Source organism: Zootoca vivipara, chromosome 4 (genome assembly GCF_963506605.1).
Source record: "Zootoca vivipara chromosome 4, rZooViv1.1, whole genome shotgun sequence".
Lineage (NCBI taxonomy): Eukaryota > Metazoa > Chordata > Lepidosauria > Squamata > Lacertidae > Zootoca > Zootoca vivipara.
This window is the reverse complement of record NC_083279.1, coordinates 94,307,517-94,327,512: the sequence shown is the minus strand read 5'-3', so window position 1 is coordinate 94,327,512 and position 19,996 is coordinate 94,307,517. Positions and strand designations below refer to the sequence as shown.

General features: G+C 45.2%; 1 protein-coding gene across 1 annotated transcript in view; it reads left to right on the top strand.

Annotated features, from left to right (window-relative positions):
- MYO7A (myosin VIIA) overlaps window positions 1-19,996 on the top strand; it is a 159,395-nt gene that overhangs the window by 37,515 nt on the left and 101,884 nt on the right. The window contains exons 3-7 of the mRNA XM_060273921.1: window positions 9,570-9,683; window positions 10,291-10,443; window positions 15,611-15,795; window positions 17,503-17,624; window positions 18,270-18,412. Of these exons, the coding sequence (XP_060129904.1) occupies window positions 9,570-9,683; window positions 10,291-10,443; window positions 15,611-15,795; window positions 17,503-17,624; window positions 18,270-18,412 (717 nt within the window). The remainder of the gene's footprint in view (window positions 1-9,569; window positions 9,684-10,290; window positions 10,444-15,610; window positions 15,796-17,502; window positions 17,625-18,269; window positions 18,413-19,996) is intronic.

Below are 19,996 nucleotides of genomic sequence, written 5' to 3'. Positions count from 1 at the left end.
TCAGTGCAGGTAAGAAAAAGAAATAATTTTTATCATCTACAGTACTGTTTTATTTATTTTATAGTGCAGTACAGTACAGTGGACCCTCGGGTTACGTTACCTTCGGGTAACGTAATTTTCGGGTTGCGAACGCGGCAAGCCCGGAAGTGGGTTTGCAACTCGTGCGCTTTGCACATGCGCAGAGGTGGTCCTTCAGTTACAAAATTTTCAGGATACGGCCGGGCCTCCAGAATGGATCCCGTTCATAACCGGAGGTAGCACTGTACATTGATTATTGCTTTTATTTTATGGATCAATGATCTCGTTAGATAGTAAAATCCATGTTAAATTGCTGTTTTAGGGGTTGTTTTTAAAAGTCTGGAACAGATTAATCCATTTTGCATTACTTTCTATGGGAAAGCGCGCCTTGGTTTTGGAACGCTTTGATTTTGGAACGGACTTCTGGAACGGATTGAGAACCAAGGTACCACTGTAATAATAATAATAATATATGATACACTTTCTAGCCAGGCAGCAACACTCGAGGTCTAAAGCAGGAATGTTGAGGAATGTTTTTAGGGGGGAGGTGGCGTAGCCAGAGGAGAGTTCAAAGGGCCACATAGAGAAGCCTGGAGGGCCACATTGGCTTTTTAGGGCGTCATTCTCCCCTACACCTGTTATCCATGCTTATCCGGAAGCAGATACCTCCGGGACTTATTTCTGAGTGAACATGCATAATATTGCTCTGCCAATCATCAGGCATTTTATGAAGTCACCATCACGTGCCGTCTCCCTCCTAGGGTCTATCCTGCAACTCCATCCACTTAGTAGGTATTAACTGTTCAGGATGCCTCACGCTCAATTATTTAAAATTCCGTTGCCATGGCTCCGCAGCCCGGCGACGGGGTTTAAGGCGTCCGCAGATGGCCTTTGGTTTTGAGTTCCCATTTGCGCTTTGGTTAACTTGGCGCTCGGAGGTATTAGGTTAATTAAAAGCCATGTGTTACACGGGGGAACCGACTTACATCTGTGGATTAATAAGTACCCGAGAGAGCTGTTGAAAGGCACGAAGGTCCGTGGAGCCTCTTCTTGGAATAAGGGGAGCTGGGAGCTCCGGAAGAGAAGAGCCCCTTTTCCTTTTTTTTTACACCCACCTCCCTCAGATATGAATTTCTAGCCTCTTCCAGAGCTGGAGCCTGGGATCCAGTGCGGATTTCCCTCGGAGGCGAAGACAGTGCTGAAACCGCAGTGGATTTGGAGAAATGCCATTCAAACAACAAAGAATGTGTTCAGGATCTCATCTGAGGAGTATGTCCCAGCAAGGAGCCGGCTTGTGACTTGAAAAGAGTAAGCCGGAACCTCACAGACGGGGGGGGGGGGGAATAGGAGTTGCTATCCCAGAGAACTATGTTGCTGCTTCTCCAGATGAAGGAATTCGTCTAAGGCTCAAAGAAAGGAAAGAGAGAGAAAGAGAGAGAATTAAGAGCAACCTCCGTGGAATGCCAGCAAGGCTGAATCCACCATGTTCCCAGGCTACAGCAACCCGGCTGTCCACGAGAGGGACCAGAAAAAGTGGGCCCTCATCCGTAATGTCAACCAAGTTCTGAAAGCCACTACGCTCCTATCGGTAAGAGAGACTCACACCGGCTCTTGCAGGCTGCAATCTTGCTTATCTATTTCATAAAACTTATACGCCGCTCGATTGTCAAAAGACCTCAGAAGCGGTTCACCAAGCAATGAAATTATCGCTAACCATAGTTTAAGACTTAAGAAAAGCTAAAGTAACAATGGGCTTAAATTAAAACTCACGCCAGCTTTCCAAGCGTCTGGCTTACCAGAGCAAAAATGATTTTAGCAGGCATTGAAAAGCGTACATTTATGGCGCCTGCTTGGGGTCAATAGGCAGGGAGTTCCAAAGGTGTGTTGCCCACGGTACAAGACTGATTGCTTATAAATGTGGAATGGGTGTTACGTGGCACATGTAATACTGCCAGTTCTGCCAATCACAGCTACTGAGTGGGCGCATATAGGGGAAAGGTGATCTCATAGGCAAACGGGTCCCAGGTTGTTAAATACTAATAGCCTTGGACTTCACCAGGTAGCAAATCGACGACCAGTGCAGATCTCTGAGCACTGGTGGGTATACTGCTCACCCGTGTCAGCAATCGTGCTGCAGCATTCTGCACTAACTGCAGCTTCCGGGTCTCCGTAGAAGGCTCCCCAAAGTGGACCTTTGTTGTGTCCTGATTTCCTGACCACCTTGGAAAGATGCGCCTGGCAGATTTTAGAGTCCTAAATCCCAGGGCAGTTGTTTGGGGAGGAGGGAGCACAGCAGTTTGGGGCAGGGCTGGCAAAAACTTCTTCCTGTTGGGGGGGACCTTGGTGGGTGGGCTGGCACAGGCCAGTGGCGAGGGGGCAGAGCGGGGGGGGGGAGCTTTCCATTGTATGCTTCATTCATTCTTCGGCTGTGGCAGTGGCACCTAGTTCTGAAACACCTTCCCTTTAGAGGTCTGCTTGGGCCCTCTCAGGATTTCAAAGGCCTTCCACGATAGCTCTTTTTAAGCAAGTGCTTGATGGTTGACTTCTCCTTGTGTCGGCTAATTGTTTTGGAAGGTTGCCGTTTCGCTATGGTTTTATGTAAATGTTGCTGTTATTGTTAGTGCTTTTTAGGATTAAAAACCAAAGTGCTAGTATTCACAAATTGATGAAAAGCGCTGTGAGCGTCATCACAACATGGTTAAAAGGGGTACTGGTATTCCCCAAAGGTTGCCAACTCTTGGGATAGCCAATGGGAGCTCACCCCGTTGTGGGGATTTGAACCACCAACCTTCTGATCGGCAAGCCCAAGAGGCTCAGTGGTTTAGACCACAGCACCACCCGCATCCCACACTGGGCTATAGAGGCAAATAGTCTTACTAGCTCCTACATTTCCATAAAAGGCATTCCGGTGATTTTCATATCCCTCTGGGCTTTGGCAATACAGTGATTTACTTTGGTAACATGTCCATATTACTGTCATGGGCTGGTTGGACGCAGAGGAATGGTGGGAGGCACCAGCTGGGGAACCCCCAAGGGAAGAATCATAGAATCATAGAGTTGGAAGAGACCACAAGGGCCATCCAGTCCAACCCCCTGCCAAGCAGGAAACACCATCAAAGCATTCTTGACATATGGCTGTCAAGCCTCTGCTTAAAGACCTCCAAAGAAGGAGACTCCACCACACTCCTTGGTAGCAAATTCCACTGCCGAACAGCTCTTACTGTCAGGAAGTTCTTCCTAATGTTTAGGTGGAATCTTCTTTCTTGTAGTTTGAATCCAAGAAGGCTCAGAGCCTGGGGATTGATGGTGGGACAACTATGAGTGGTCAGAGGGAGAAGAGGGAGAAGACTGGGGGGGAGGAGGTGTCGGAAGATGAAGAGGTAACAGGGTTTCGTGAGCCAGGAGAATCTTTCACAGAGAGAAACAGGAGAGTCCAGAAACAGGAGAGGAGGGGGGCCAAGAGGCAGTGAAGAATCAGGCTGGTGAAGAGTCAAGCTCTGCGCCTCCCTGGTCTCCCAGAACCAGGAGAGGCATGAAAAGGGCGGAGGAGAGGTTAGTTTCACTCAGGCGCAGTCTCAGATTGCTTGGGGGGGACCCTTGAGAGGAGGCGACATCGGCAGCTGTGGGGTGGCAGGCACCTTCAGTCTCAGCAACTGAGGGGGCAAGATCTTATGGAGATGAGTTGCCTGTGCTCATGAGGCCTGACGCTCCTGAGCAGATCCTGTAGTTTCTAATAAAGAGCCAGCTTCACTTACTCTGTGTGATTGATTGCGAGCTCATCCTCACAGAGGGCAAGCCATGGGGGACCCGCATCTAGGGATGTAAGAAGGCATTGCAGGTCCTGTTTTTGCTAACAAAGAGCAGACTCCACTTTCTTGGTGTGATGTTCTTCTGTCTCGATCCTGTCAATTACCTTTTTCTTAGGTTGCTTGGGTAGGAGCCCACACCTCAATCCCACCTCCTCTTGAATGCAACCCAGTCTGTGCATTATTCGGATGCAGGCCCAGCAAGTGACTATGGGAGGAAGGAGTGGGGCTGGCCATGGGTGGAGCTCCAAACTTCATGCAGTACCACTGTCAATTCAACTACAGTGGTACCTCATGCTGCGAATGGGATCCGTTCCGGCAGCCCGTTCACAACATGAAAGGGCCACAACATGAAGTGCCGCATCTGCGCACGTGCGTGATGCAATGCGACGCTTCTGCGCAAAGCATGATTTGGCGCTTCTGCGCATGTGCGCAGGTCACGGACGCACCGAACCCGGAAGTAACCCGTTCCGGGACTTCCGTGTTCAGCGTGTTCGTAACCTGAAAAGACGCAACATAAAGTGGACGTATCCTGAGGTATGACTGTACTCCACCACAGGTGCTCCTTTGCGGACATCCATGCTCAAGACGTATGCGTCAGGGCTCAGGGCCCATGGCGCATACAATTCCATCAAGGGCAGAGCTAGTTCCTTGGCCTTGCTCCCCCTTATCCACAAACCATAGGCCCATGCATGGCTAACATGCAGCTATGGTTTCAGTTTCATATCCTTTATTCCTTCTCCTCTCACCTAGCACCACCAGTTCTTGGAACATGTTGGGGAGAGAGCGGAAGCAGAAGTGACAGTTGCTGGTGTTTATTTCTATTTATAACAATGCATGCTTGTATATTTGGTAGGTGAGGCTGCTTGCGTTTTAGATCTCTTATGCCCTGTCCCGTGTTAGTTCTTCCAGTTTATGCTAATTTTCAAGAGGATATATTCTCTCTGGAGAGCCAGTGTGGTGTAGTGGTTAAGAGTAGTGGACTCGTAATCTGGGGAACCGGGTTCGCATCTCTGTTACTCCACATGCAGCTGCTGGGTGACCTTGGGCTAGTCCATAGCTGCCAAGTTATCCCTTTTTTAAAGGGATTTTCCCTTATGCTGAATAGGCTTCCTCGCGAGAAAAGGGAAAACTTGGCAGCTATGGGCTAGTCACACTTCTCTGAAGTCCCTCAGCCTCACTCACCTCACAGAGTGTTGGTTGTGGGGGAGGAAGGGAAAGGAGAATGTCAGCCGCTTTGAGACTCCTTCGGGTAGTGATAAAGCGGGATATCAAATCCAAACTCCTCCTCTTCTTCTTCTTCTTCTTCTTCTTCTTCTTCTTCTTCTTCTTCTTCTTCTTCTTCTTCTTCTTCTTCTTCTTCTTCTTCTTCTTCTTCTCATCATCATCGATAACACACCCCTTTACCCTGGATTTTGGCACTTGAGACTTTGATTTTGTCTTATTTCTGAAATTTTAAGCACTGCTTTTAATATTGTGTTTTAACTGACACCTTGGGGTGATGGTGGAGTGATAAATTCTAATAACAGCAATAAAAAACAGTAACAACAATTTTTGGCAGTCCTGCGCTAAAATATGACGCACATTTTTTTTAAAAAAGCGTTTTTTAAAGGGATGTTGCAAACCTTTTAGAGATTTTCTTTGTGGATTAGTGTCTAAACCACCTAAAGAAATAAACAATCTGGGTGGGGTCTGGGAGGCGGAGCTCTTGGTACCGGAGGGCGGGGCCTAGAGTGGACCTGGAAGGTGTGGGGGGCTTAGACCTCCCTTAATCCCCCTCCATCCTTTTTGCTACAGGTAGGTAGCCGTGTTGGTCTGCCGTAGTCGAAACAAAATAAAAAAAGTTCCTTCCAGTAGCACCTTAGAGACCAATTAAGTTTGTCATTGGTATGAGCTTTTGTGTGCATGCACACTTCTTCAGATACCTCAGATACACTGAAACAGAAGTCGCCAGGCCCTTATTTGCTGTGTCCTTCCCTTTTCCGAGATCAGCTTCACTCTCTCTGCCCATCCAGCCGGTTCTCCTTTTCAAACCCTCTAGAGAGGACGTGAGGACGTGATCTCTCCTTTGGTTCCACACGCTCCTTGCTGAGTAGAGAGTCATGGGACAAGGACAGGACCGGGCTGCTCTTTTGACCTCTGGTGACAGATAAGAAGGGATTGGCACAGAAAAGACTGCAGATAGTGGGGAAGAAACCAATTCAGAACTGATAAAAAAGTTTTAGATTTGAGGGAGGACCTTTGGCATGGCACCAACAGAAGATTCCCCCTGAGTGACAGGAGCACCCTCTGATTGCAATTAATTTTTGCAGGAAGAGCTATATCTATATATTATTAATTTATTAATGTATTTAATGCCCTATACGAGTCGCTTCCTAGAAAACATCTTGAGGTGATTTGACAGTAAATACCTCAACATTAAAAACAAGTAAAACACACGTTTCATGTCAAAAATATATTTTTTATTGTCCAGTAGCACCTTAGAGACCAACTAAGTTTGTTCTGGGTATAAGCTTTTGTGTGCATGCACACTTCTTCAGATACACTGAAACAGATGACCAAAAATAGCTTTAGCATGTGTAATGAGACAAGAATCCAATATCTCTATTCAGACCAGGTCTCTCCATAGTTTTCAGTTTAGTAAGGTGAAGGAACCCCTGACCATTAGGTCCAGTCGCAGACGACTCTGGGGTTGCGGCGCTCATCTCGCTTTACTGGCCGAGGGAGCCAGCGTACAGCTTCCAGGTCATGTGGCCAGCATGACTAAGCCGCTTCTGGCGAACCAGAGCAGCGCACGGAAACGCCGTTTAGCTTCCCGCTGAAGCGGTACCTGTTTATCTACTTGCACTTTGATGTGCTTTTGAACTGCTAGGTTGGCAGGAATAGGGACCGAGCAACAGGAGCTCACCCCATCACGGGGATTTGAACCGCTGACCTTCTGATCGGCAAGCCCTAGGCTCTTGTAGTTTAGACCACAGCGCCACCCGCATCCCATTTCAGTTTAGTAATAAGTTGTAATTCAGCAACTTTTCTTTCAAGTCTATTCCTAAAATTCTTCTGTAATAAGACAGCTGCTTTGAGATCTTGTATTTAATGTCCTGGGAGACTGAAGGCCTTCTGGCGGTTCCCTCACTGCGAGAAGCAAAGTTACAGGGAACCAGGCAGAGGGCCTTCTTGGTAGTGGCGCCCTCCCTGTGGAATGCCCTCCCATCAGATGTCACCTGACATTTAGAAAATATCTGAAGGCAGCCCTGTTTAGGGAAGTTTTTTTATATCTGATGAATTATTATATTTTAATCTTTGTTGGAAGCCGCCCAGAGTGGCTGGGAAAACCCAGCCAGATGGATGGGGTACAAATAATAAATTATTATTATTATTATTATTATTATTCTCCTACTGGCTTCTCTGTCTTGTGATTCCTGGTGTCAGATTTATGTCCATTTATCCTTTGGCATAGGGTTTGTCCCATATAGAGATCTGTTGGCATTTGATGGCACTGTTGGCATTTGATGGCATATTTCATGTGTGATCTTTTCTGGTCTGCATCTGCATTGGAATTGTTTTTTAGATGCTCTAATTGCTTTATATTTTATGTGTGTTGCCACCCTGGGCACCTTCCGGAGGATGAGCAGGATATAAACTGAACAAGAAATTTGATTTCTTTCCTTCATTAGATTCCTAAACCACCTTTCCTCCAAGAAGCTCAAGGAAGCATCATACCTGGTTTTCCCCTTTCCTATTCAATCCTCACAACATCCCTGTGAGGTAGGGTAGACCCTAAGTCCATCAGCTTTATGACTGAGTGGGGATTTAAACCCTGCTCCTCCAAGTCTTGGGACCCAGGTGGCGCTGTGGGCTAAACCACTGAGCCTAGGGCTTGCTGATCAGAAGGTCGGCGGTTCGAATCCCTGTGATGGGGTGAGCTCCCGTTGCTCAGTCCCAGCTCCTGCCAACCTAGCAGTTCGAAAGCACATCCAAGTGCAAGTAGATAAATAGGAACCGTTACAGCGGGAAGGTAAACGGCGTTTCCGTGTGCTGCTCTGGTTCGCCAGAAGTGGCTTTGTCATGCTGGCCACATGACCTGGAAGCTATACGCCGGCTCCCTTGGCCAATAATGCGAGATGAGCGCGCAACCCCAGAGTCGGTCACGACTGGACCTAATGGTCAGGGGTCCCTTTACCTTTACCCCCAAGTCTTAGACCAGCACTATGCCACAATTTCAAATCCACTGCAGATACAGATTCGGATTGTTAAAAGCAGGCTTCCACTTTTCAGCTTGTTCCTGAAAAGACAATAGAGATGTAACATTTAGTGTGTTCATTTCGAATCTAGTGCCGTTGTTGTTGTTGTTGTTGTTGTTGTTGTTGTTGTTGTTGTTGTTGTTGTTACAGAGTCATATAAAGTAATCTCATAATCTGAAGCCATAGAACAAATGTATTTCAAAACTGTAAATTACAATTTTAATTCAGCTTTAACTCTCAAACATCCAGCACAGAGCCCCTTCAATAGCGCTGCCTCAACCTGGATGGAAAGAGCATTTTTATTTCAGATTATAAACCAGAGACACAATAAATTCGAAAAAAGACAAGAAAAAATCCAGCAATTTTTTTTTTTTTGGATTTGCTAGCAATTGCTTTGTTAGCTTTCCAGTAAGCCGGAAACAGTGCCTCTTTGCAATTCTTGTTTAGTGTACAAAGGTCAAACTCGTACATCTCCTTCTTGAAATTCTAGGTATGTGGAGAGTTCATGTATCGCAAAGGTAGCAGGAGAAATGTGTGTTTGATATCTCTCTTCTGACCATGCCTGGTGCCTTCATTGTACAGCTTTTGTCATATGCTAAAGACTCACCTATTATTATTATTATTATTATTATTATTATTATTATTATTATATTTTCTTTTACAATTTAAAATACTCACTTTTACAACCTTAAAATATCAATTACTTCCCTTCTTCTCTTTCCATGGCTCATTTTACATATCATAAATCCCTGCATATTTTACAAAAATTATTTGCACTGTTGAATTTATCTTAATGCTGCCAGCGTTTTCAGCTGCACACAGTTATTTCCCATATATTCAACAAACGTTTTCCAATCTTCTCCAAACATATGTTCTTCTTGTTCTCTATGTTATGTTAAATCTGCAAGCTGAGCATATTCTGTCAGCTTAAGCTCCTATTATTATTATTATTATTATTATTAAAGTTATTACCGCTTCACCTTCAATCCTGCTCTCCTTTGCTTGTTTTCCATCAATAATAATAATAATAATAATAATAATAATAATAATAATAATAATAATAATAAATTATTTCTACCCCGCCCATCTGGCTGGGTTTCCCCAGCTACTCTGGGCAGCTTCCAACCGAATATGAAAAACAGTACAGCACCAAACATTAAAAACTTCCCTAAACAGTTGTCTTCTACAAGTAAAATAGTTGTTTTTCTCTTTGACATCTGCTGGGAGGGCGTTCCACAGGGCGGGTGCCACTACCGAGAAGGCCCTCTGCCTGGCTCCCTGTAACCTCACTTCTCACAATGAGGGAACCGCCAGAAGGCCCTCGGAGCTGGATCTCAGTGTTCGGGGTAAACGATGGGGGTGGAGACGCTCCTTCAGGTATACAGGACCGAGACCGTTTAGGGCTTTAAAGGTCAGTACCAACACTTTGAATTGTGCTTGGAAACGTACTGGGAGCCTCAATAATAACCTCATTAATTAAATTACTCCTTGTGTTTCCTTCCAGGGAGATTATGTATGGATGGACCTGAAGACCGGGCGGGAATTCGATGTTCCCATCGGAGCAGTGGTCAAGCTGTGTGATTCTGGGCAGATCCAGGTTCTAGACGATGAAGGAAATGTATGTAAGATGGAAATGGAAATCGACGGTCTTATTCTGGCTGTGTCTTCCTCCTAGGTCTTGCTCTGCCGCGAGAGATCTCCATTTCGTATTGAGGAACATGAGTGCTTAAGCAGACTCCATTCGCGACTCGGCAGAACCGGATGTTCAGCAAATATTATTTTATTAAATCCACTTGCAAATCGCTTCCCTGCCATCTTTAATTGTCCTGTTGGAAGTGCAACAGCAGGGATCATTCAGTTTGTAACTTAGGGGTTAATTCTGTTCTCAGTCAACTACCCAGTGCTGTCTCTCTCTGTGTGTGTTAGAAATGTTGCTTACCAACCAGGCATGAAGATTACTGAGGTAGCAAGTGCTCCAGTTGGCTGTGCAGTTCCGAAGAAGCTTCTCCTCCGCTTGTTTAGTAAAAAAACCCTTCCTCCTCGAATTATACGCTGTTTTTGTTCACTTTGCTCAGTAAAGCATCACCAGGGCATTCCTCCCTGGACTCGGCTTGCGTGATCTAACTGATCCTCTGCAGATGCTGTTACACCTGATCATGCTGTCTGCTTTTTCTTGTCTCTTTCTAACCTCCGGCACACTCTGCTCTCCCCCTGCCCTTTTGCAGGAGCACTGGATATCCCCCCAGAATGCCACCCACATCAAACCTATGCACCCCACCTCTATCCACGGGGTGGAGGACATGATCCGTCTGGGAGACCTGAACGAGGCAGGCATCCTCCGCAACCTGCTCATCCGCTACCGGGAACACCTGATCTATGTGAGTATCGCAGGAGGCCATGCCTGTCTCTTGCTCCCTGTCTCTGCCCAGGCTCATCCCCTCTTAATCCAACTTTATTTGCAGGAAATAACTAATAATAATAATAATAATAATAATAATAATAATAATAATAATTTATTTATTTATTTGTTCCGTTTATATCATCCCACCCTTCCTCCCAAAAGGAGCCCAGGGTGGAAAACTCATCAATAACAATCCTCACCCCCACCATTTCAAAAAGCATTCTAAAGAATTCCCCTTTTATTTCCCTCTTATAATAATAACAACACGAAAATCTTGATTGAAAGTACCGTGTTTCTCATATTATAAGACATGTCTTATATTTATTTTTTCCTCAAAAAAACACACTATGGCTTATTTTCAAGGGATGTCTTATTTTTTTCCTCCTCCTCCTGCCGCGGCCGGCATTGCTGCTGCACCTATCACTATGTCTTATTTTCGGGGTATGGCTTATATTCCTTGAATGCTTAAAAATCCTGCTATGGCTTATTTTATGGGTATGTCTTAAAATATGAGAAACAGGGTAAGAGTAAAGTTTGCTTACAGTCCACAGTAGTATTCTGAAGGCAGGCTTTATCTTTATGTTTGTAGAGAAAAGAAGTCTGAGCCAAGCCTTAGACTTTCTACCTTGTGGCTTCCATCCTCTGTAAGGATGAGCCATGTGCTGCTGGCTAAGAGCCAGCAGACAGCAAAAGAGCAAAAAAGGCAAAAAGAGGATGGTGGCTGCATGACTAGCCCTTTTATAGGTGATGATACATCCCACAAAAAGGCCCTAACACGGGCCAACCTTTAAATAAAGTGTCCCCATTTAAGATGGACTGTGCATATTCCATAGACCAATAGGCCCACTTAGTGCTTTACATGATACAGTGGAAGCTCGGTTTATGAACACCTCGGTTTACGAATTTTCGGTTTACGAACGCTGTGGACCCACCTGGAACGGATTAATTCACTTTCCATTACTTTCAACGGGAAAGTTCGCTTCAGTTTATGAACAGACTTCCGGAACCAATTACACCCATGCTTCGGGTTAAGTACGCTTCAGGTTGAGTACTCCGCGGACCCGTCTGGAATGGATTAATCCACTTTCCATTACTTTCAATGGGAAAGTTCGCTTCAGTTTATGAACGCTTCAGTTTAAGTACTCCGTGGAACGTCTGGAACAGATTCATCCACTTTCCATTACTTTCAATGGGAAAGTTCGCTTCAGTTTATAAACGCTTCAGTTTATGAACAGACTTCCGGAACCAATTGTGTTCATAAACCGAGGTGCCACTGTAATAATAATAATAATAATAATAATAATAATAATAATAATAATAATAATAATAATTTTGTACCCCACCCATTTGGCTAGGTTTCCAACAAAGATTAAAATACATTAAAATGTCACACATTAAAAACTTCCCTAAACAGGGCTGCCTTCAGATGTTTTCTAAATGTTAGGCACTTGTTTATCTCTTTGACATCTGATGGGCGCCACAACCGTACCACAGGGCGGGTGCCACTACCGTACAGTCTTGTATGGTAGGATAAAATTGGCTCAGTGTAAGATCTAAAGGGCTAGGACGCTGCTCTCAGGGAGCCACTGAATTGTAGAGTTGGAAGGGACACCAGGGGCCATCTATTCCAGCCCCCTGCAATGCAGAAATCTCAACGGAAGCTTCTATGACAGATGGCCAGCCGACCTCTGCCTACAGTCATGGGCCTGCCTTTGGGGAAGCAGCTGGGGTGGTGGCCATGTGCTGAGAGCACATGGCCGGGGTGGGAGAGTGAGAGAGCCTTCCTCTCCCCCCCCCATACCCTACCGCAACGGATCTTGTATGCGTGAGAAACAACCCCATGCTCTTCCGCTGCTGATTCCTGCCTCTGCTTAGAATTTAAATTTGCATTTGTGTGTGGGGTGGTGGAGGAGGAGGAAGAAGAGAGGGAGTCACATCTTGGTGCGACCACAGGCAGCTGAGCACTCCGGCCTCCGTGCAGCGCATTAACTTTTCATTAAGTGCGTGAAACACTGTCCTGGATATCTGTCTCCTCTTAGGAGGTTAACCCTGAAGCAGCTATGAATTTTTCATCAGATTAGCAACCCTAGGCTCCTTGATGGTTCTTACTGAATCGCTCCCCCGTCCCACAAGACTCATTCGCTCTGGGCTGCTTAAGCAATGAGTCCCAATGGACAGGTCGCCAGCATCACATTCGAGGGGGGAGCTGTCCAGCTGTCTCTCAAAGGAGCTGTTCAGAAGGATGTTTGATGAAGGGGTAAATCTATAGAGTGCCAAGCATCAAATGCTGGAGGCGTTGCAATGGCAGAAAATCAGCTCTTGGGATATGTTTAAGGGGTTGTTTTTGGTGAACGCAGCCCTACACAGCCTGGGGACCTGTGTCACTGGACGCAGGTGGCACTGTGGTCTAAACCACTGAGCCTCTTGGGCTTGCTGATTTGAAGGTCAGCGGTTCGAATCCCGGTTACGGGGCGAGCTCCCGTTGCTCTGTCCCAGCTCCTGCCAACCTAGCAGTTTGAAAGCACGCCAGTCTAAGTAGATAAATAGGTACCGCTGTGGCGGGAAGGTAAATGGTGTTTCTGTGCACTCTGGTTTCTGTCACGGTGTTTCGTTGCGCCAGAAGCGTTTTAGTCCCGCTGGCCACATGACCCAGAAAGCTGTCTGTGGACAAACGCCGGCTCCCTCGGCCTGAAAGTGAGATGAGTGCCGCAATCCCATAGTCACCTTTGACTGGACTTAACCGTCCATGGTTTTACCTACCTACCTTACCTTTTCATCTAAAAGATTGACTCGGCCCTTATTTACCCAACTGACCACTGTGCTCTGCAAGCAAAGGATTCCAGTGGAGACCATCTTGTCATCTTATCATGAAGCCTATTCAGCACAGTATAGAAGCTGGGCACGCGTCCTTTGGAACTCTCTTCCCCATGAATATCAGGCAGGCACTGGCTCTGTTGTCTTTTTTGGTGTCTGCTGAAGGCCTTCCTCTTCCAGCCAAAAGTTAATTTACCAAGCAAAAAAGGTTCTATCAAGTCTAATATTTGCATAAATCCTATTCCCAGCAAACTGCCTTATTGTTTGAAAGCACTGCATTTGTAGATTATTATTTTTAAATAATAAAAATTAAAAGGGTTAGGCGCAGCACCTCATTAGACACCATATTCTTCCAGTTCCCTGGATGGGGCATTGACCTAAGATGCCATCTCCATGTCCCCTGATTCTTTGCCCGCTTCCGATCCTGGCAGCTGGCAAATGGGGTTGATGGGGCAGGTTATAATCCCAATGGTGTCCCCTCAGAGATCCCTTGTATCGTATGTTTCAGTTTGTGGTTTATGCCTCTTAACAAAATTACATGCTCAGCCGTGGGACAGCATAGGGCATCCTTTTCCTCTTCCCTCCTCCTCCTCCTTTCCTCGGATGTCTTTGACTTTGACAAATAGTTTTGTGATCTGCTGATAACCGAGAACATGTATTCCCCTCTGCCTCTGTTTTTCAAATTTTAGACCAACTGTGGCGGCAGGGTAAGTCTAACTAGCCAAGCAGCTGAGCCATCCCATTTTCACACATGCCTCCCCACCCCCCCCCAAAGCGCCTTGTCATCTCATTGTGACCTGCTTGGTCATTCATTGATACTAAGCGCTGTGGAGTTCTTCCATTTGTTTGCATTGGCTTTATAAACTCATTTGTTTAAACCTCATCCTCCACTGGCTTGCTATGCGGCTGTGCGGCTTTGCTAACTACAAAGAACTAGCAGCAAACTCTGTCTAAGCGAGGGAGAAGACCAGTATTGGGAGTTGCAGTGATTTGTTTCTTAATATTCACATTTTGGTGAAATGAGCATCACCAAAGGCTTTGCCTAACTGCCTGTGCACGGCACCATTTTTTTTTTTTGCATGCATAGAAACAACGGCACTGAATAATGATGTCATTTTGTTGTTTCGTTCCTTCTGCTAACCGTAGAAAATTTGAGGGGCCTCTGTTCCTCACTAATGTGCTCATATCATGCGTCTCAGCGAGGAATTTCCAGCATTTCACCTCCAGCATCTATAGGGATTAGACCAGGCATCCCCAAACTTCGGCCCTCCAGATGTTTTGGACTACAGATCCCATCATCCCTGACCACTGGTCCTGTTAGCTAGGGATCATGGGAGTTGTAGGCCAAAACATCTGGAGGGCCACAGTTTGGGGATGCCTGGATTAGACAATGCCTTCCTGCAAAGTCATTGTGGAGTCCAGGATACTCAAAATAGCAATTCTCAATTTTAAATCTCAAGAAACATTTTGTATGGATTCCAAAGCAATTTTCCATTGCTTAGCTTGTAGAACCTATTCTAATCCCCTGGACTATTTAAGTCCTTGATCTTTTATTTACGTGCTCCCAATAAACATTGATCAACAATAGTAACAGGTTTGGTTTTCTGTGAAGATCCATTTATTCCTTCCAGTAATTTAGGGCACACTGAGGCAACCAAAGAATGTGTATGAAAAAGTGGACACTCGTTAGATTACAGTGGTGCCTCGCTTAACGAATGCCCTGCTTAATGAAATTTCCGCTTAACGGAAGGATTTTTCGAGCGGAGGTTGCCTCGCTAGACGAATTCGTTTTATGAAAAATTCGTCTAACGAATCGCGGTTCCCCATAGGAATGCATTGAAATTCAATTAATGTGTTCCTATGGGCAAAACATAAATAAATAAATTCAATGCATTCCTATGGGATTCGCTAGACGAATTTTTCGTTATAAGAAAAGACCCGTGGAACGAATTAAATTCGTCTAGCGAGGCACCACTGTATTTAATTTCTATACCATTGAATAAATTAAGAATATTAGAAGAAAGCGTGCATAAAACTGCATATTATTAATGACAGTAAGACATAAAATGCATTTTATTAGGGAAAGTCACTTGCAAAAGTGTGTGTGTTTTAATGCAAAATCACATACATAAATATGCAGGCACATGAGGGCTTTTTTTTTAAAAAACAACAACAACAACCAAACAGCTGCAGAAATCTGGGGATTTCATCTAATGGCTGAAAAACCGAGAAGCAGAGAGAAACTGAAATTGACCGATTCATCCACCCCTATCCAACGGAGCTGTTCTTATGTTTTTATCCTTGTGTGAACAAGTCTTTCCTCTCTCCAGACCTACACCGGCTCAATCTTGGTGGCTGTGAACCCTTACCAGCTGCTTCCAATCTACTCACCGGAACAGATCCGCCTCTACACCAACAAAAAGATTGGGGAGATGCCGCCCCACATTTTCGCCATCGCAGACAACTGCTACTTTAACATGCAGAGGAACAACAAAGATCAGTGTTGTATTATAAGGTGGGTGGATGAATTTCACAGGTATGTGGCTGTCAAGGACTCCATCTCTTTGCTTTGAAGGAGCTGTGGCTTCTTATAGATTTGTCATCTTTCTGCAGGGCCTGCAAGAAGAGAGCTGTTCCGCCTGGCCTTTGGGTTGGACTTAGTCTGACCCCTGCGTTTTTCCTCCCTCATGGCTTGAATTTGACTACTCAAAATGAGGCTGCATTTTAAATTTTAATACTGTATTTTAATCTGTATTTTAATTGCTTTTTATGTTTTATTGTAATTTTATTGGTGTGAGCCGCCCTGAGCCCGGTTCTGACTGGGGAGGGCGGGGTATAAATATTTGTTTAAAATTATTATTATTATTATTAGTCAGGAGTTTGAGCCGCAGGTCCATTTTACCCAGGACTGACATTAAGGCAAGGGTCTTTCCCCCCAGCTTTGCTAGCGGAGACACTTACTGGGGATTTTGGCAACAGACTCTTGGCCCTGGCAAAGCAGGGAGCTGTTTCGGGAGAAAATTCCCTTTAGGGGTGTTATGTACTGAGCTGAATCATAGAACAATAGGATCCAGAATCAGCAGTCTGATTGGTCCACAGGAGCCACCCAATCCAACTCCAGGTGGAAGTGAATCCGCAACCTGATTGGCCTGCAGGAGCAGCCAATCAGGCGGCTGGCAGAAGTCAATCCACAAACTGATTGGCCCACAGGTGTAGCCCTGAAGTAGCGAATCACGCAAAGCCCATTGTGTAAATAATGTATATAAGCAGATGGTTTTGGGGAAAGGGCATTCTTCTCTTCTTCTCCTTGATGACTAAGAGCTGAATAAAGAGCATGAAATTCACTCTCGACTCCGAGTATATTTCAAGGGGCCTGGTCTGAAGGCTCACACTAAATTCCCCTGTGGCTCCTAGAAGCTGTCTTTGACATCTCCCTGTGTCTGGGACAGAGCCAGATTTAGGTTTGATGAGGCCCTAAGCCAGTCACCCCCAAACTGCGGCCCTCCAGATGTTTTGGCCTACAACTCCCATGATCTCTACCTAACAGGACCAGTGTTGGGGAAGATGGGAATTGTAGTCCCAAACATCTGGAGGGCCGAAGTTTGGGGATGCCTGCCCTAAACTACTGAATGTAATGGGACATATGTCCAGCTGTCCTTTGTCAACAACAAATTGTTGCTGTTTTTTGTGTTGAATTTATGCTATATGGTAATTTATGGACCTAATAGGTATCAAAAGCCAGTCCATGCAGAATGTAGGTCATAGCTGCCAAGTTATCCCCTTTTTTAAGGGATTTTCCCTTATGCTGAATAGGCTTCCTCGCGAGAAAAGGGAAAACTTGGCAGCTATGATGTAGGTACCCTATATATAGAAAGGAGCAAACCAGCGATATTTTAGGGAGCAGGCTAGAAGGCAGGGCCCATGACTTACATCATAGGAGCCTACACAACACAAAACACTGTATGTAGGTTTTATTTTATTTGTTTTTATCTTATATTTTGGAAATGTACATGCAGGTGTTTTTTTCCCTTTAATTTTTTGGGGAGCCCTCAATAGAGTGGGGCCCTAAGCTATAGCTTGTTTAGCTTATACATAAATCTGGCACTGGTCTGGGATCATGGAGAAGTGAGGACATTGGGGGCCACAGAAGCTTTGCTGTCCTTTGCCTTGACGAGATTTGGCCGTATGGTTACACCCAATTTTGTTGTTGTCATCGTCACAGCGGTGAGTCGGGCGCAGGGAAGACAGAAAGCACCAAACTGATCCTGCAGTTCCTGGCTGCCATCAGCGGGCAGCACTCTTGGATTGAACAGCAAGTGCTGGAAGCCAATCCCATCCTAGAAGGCAAGTTCGTAAACGTGGAGAAGAATACTTCTTTGTAACGTACTGTTGACACGCCAATCACCGGGCGCTGCAAGATTCCAGGGTTTCCAGGCGCTTGCCCCAGGGTTCAGTTTCTACGGAATGAGGGGCATTGGCGACTGTGGTATATTTAGGGTATAGGGTTTATTTACACATATATACAACCTGAGCCTACGATGGAGGGGCTCACAGCATTGTCACCCCATGAGGACCTGGCGGTTCCCATTGCCGCAGCCTTGGCTTCAAGCAGAAATCAGGCATGGCTCTGTCTCCCAGCTTCCCAGCCTGCTGCCTGGTTCTAGCTTCAATAGCTGAGACCTCCAGCTCTGCCTTTTGTCTTTCTATCTACCGCACAGTTGAGGGAGGAGGCCCCAGCCCATCTTCCCTCTGGCACAAGGCCACTTCCTTTGTTACCTTAACAGCCCATACTTAGCGGATTATTATGACCCTTGTCTCGTTAATTCAGCAGTTGAATCCCTTCCAGATCCATACCCCCACCCCTAAAATCACAACAGCATTAAGGTTCCTTCAGTCGGGCAACAACCCTACTAAAAACCGGTTATGAAAAAGTCGGAGAGAACTCTTGGGGACGCAACTGTTTCCTCCCTTTCTTTTTGTCTCCTGTAGCTTTTGGGAATGCAAAGACGATTCGCAATGACAACTCCAGCCGATTTGGTAAATACATTGACATCCATTTCAACAAACGGGGTGCTATTGAAGGAGCGAAGATTGAGCAGTACCTGCTGGAGAAATCTCGTGTTTGCCGACAGGTGAGGGTCTTTGGGTGGCAGAGGCTTAGGTATTCATCCTCCACATGTATGACTTACCCTTTGTCCTTCTGAAGTTTCCATTAGGTTCAGGATGGAACCCAAAGCATGTCACGCCCGTCTGTTTATGCCCATACATAACACCTAGCAAGGCAAGCTTATGCGTATCACATCTGGAAATGTAGTCATCGTAGAAACGTAGGAAAGAGTTCGATAAGTTTAGCCAGGTAAAAGATAAAGGTAAAGGACCCCTGGACAGTTACGTCCAGCCAAAGGCGACTATGGGATTGCGGCGCTCATCTCGCTTTCAGGCCGAGGGAGCCAGCGTTTGTCCACAGACAGCTTTCCAGGTCATGTGGCCAGCAGGACTAAACCGCTTCTGGTGCAACAGGACACCGTGACGGAAACCAGAGCGCACAGAAACACCATTTACCTTCCCGCCACAGCAGTACCTATTTATCTACTTGCAATGGTGTGCTTTCAAACTACTAGGTTGGCAGGAGCTGGGACAGAGCAACAGGAGCTCACCTTGTCGCGGGGATTCGAACCACCGACCTTCTGATCGGCAAGCCCAGCTAAGTTTGTTCTGGGTATAAGCTTTCGTGTGCATGCACACTTCTTCAGATACCATGAAAGATACCTTCTTCAGATGCACATGAAAGCTTATACCCAGAACAAACTTAGTTGGTCTCTAAGGGGCTACTGGACAATTTTTTTATTTATTTCGACTGCGTCAGACCAACACGGCTACCTACCTGAATAGCCGATTATAAATTTTGTGTGGCTTCCCACATGCTGTACTTCAAGGTCTGATTCCCTTTAATTCTGCCTCCAGACTATTGCACAAACCAAATACAACCCACTCTTGATAAAATCCCTTATGCCACAGCTACAGTAACTTAACTTTAATTCGCATTGACACATATAAAAATTTGTAAATTCGCAAGTGACTTGGAACTCAAGGCTGATGTGGCCTGTTTAATTATTATTTGCTGATGTTTGACTTTACTGTTTACTATTAGATTCTGATGGATTGTTGAATGTTGCTTTGTTTGATAGAAGTTGTTTATTTTAAAGTTATTGTGACTTTTATATTGGATCAGATTGTTACTATTCATGTTTGATGTTTTCTTTATCCTCATCTATGTCTACCTCTACCTCTTCTTCTTCGAGTTAAGTCCTCCAAAGTGAAAGCAAAAAAACTTCCTGGAGACTGCCTTGTAATGTTTAATTCCATGGATGTTAGAAATTTAATTCTGAGTCAGAGCTTTACACAAAAATTAGTGATAGATGGAAGAGAAATTATTGTGTACAAAGAAATTCCGAATAGAATCCTTCACAAAAGGGACAATTATAGAGAGATTGTGGGAGTACTGAGGAAAAATGAAATTAATTTCAGATGGGAAATATTGGATGGAATAACATTTTACTTCAAAGGGAGAAGGTTCACAATTAAAGGCTCCCAGGAAATTGAAAAATTTAGGAGGAAATATAAGGAAATATTAGGATGGGTAAGGAAAGAGGAAGAAGGGGCGGTAGGAGGAGTAGGTGAAGGAATAGAAGAAAAGGCTGAGGGAAAGGAATCAA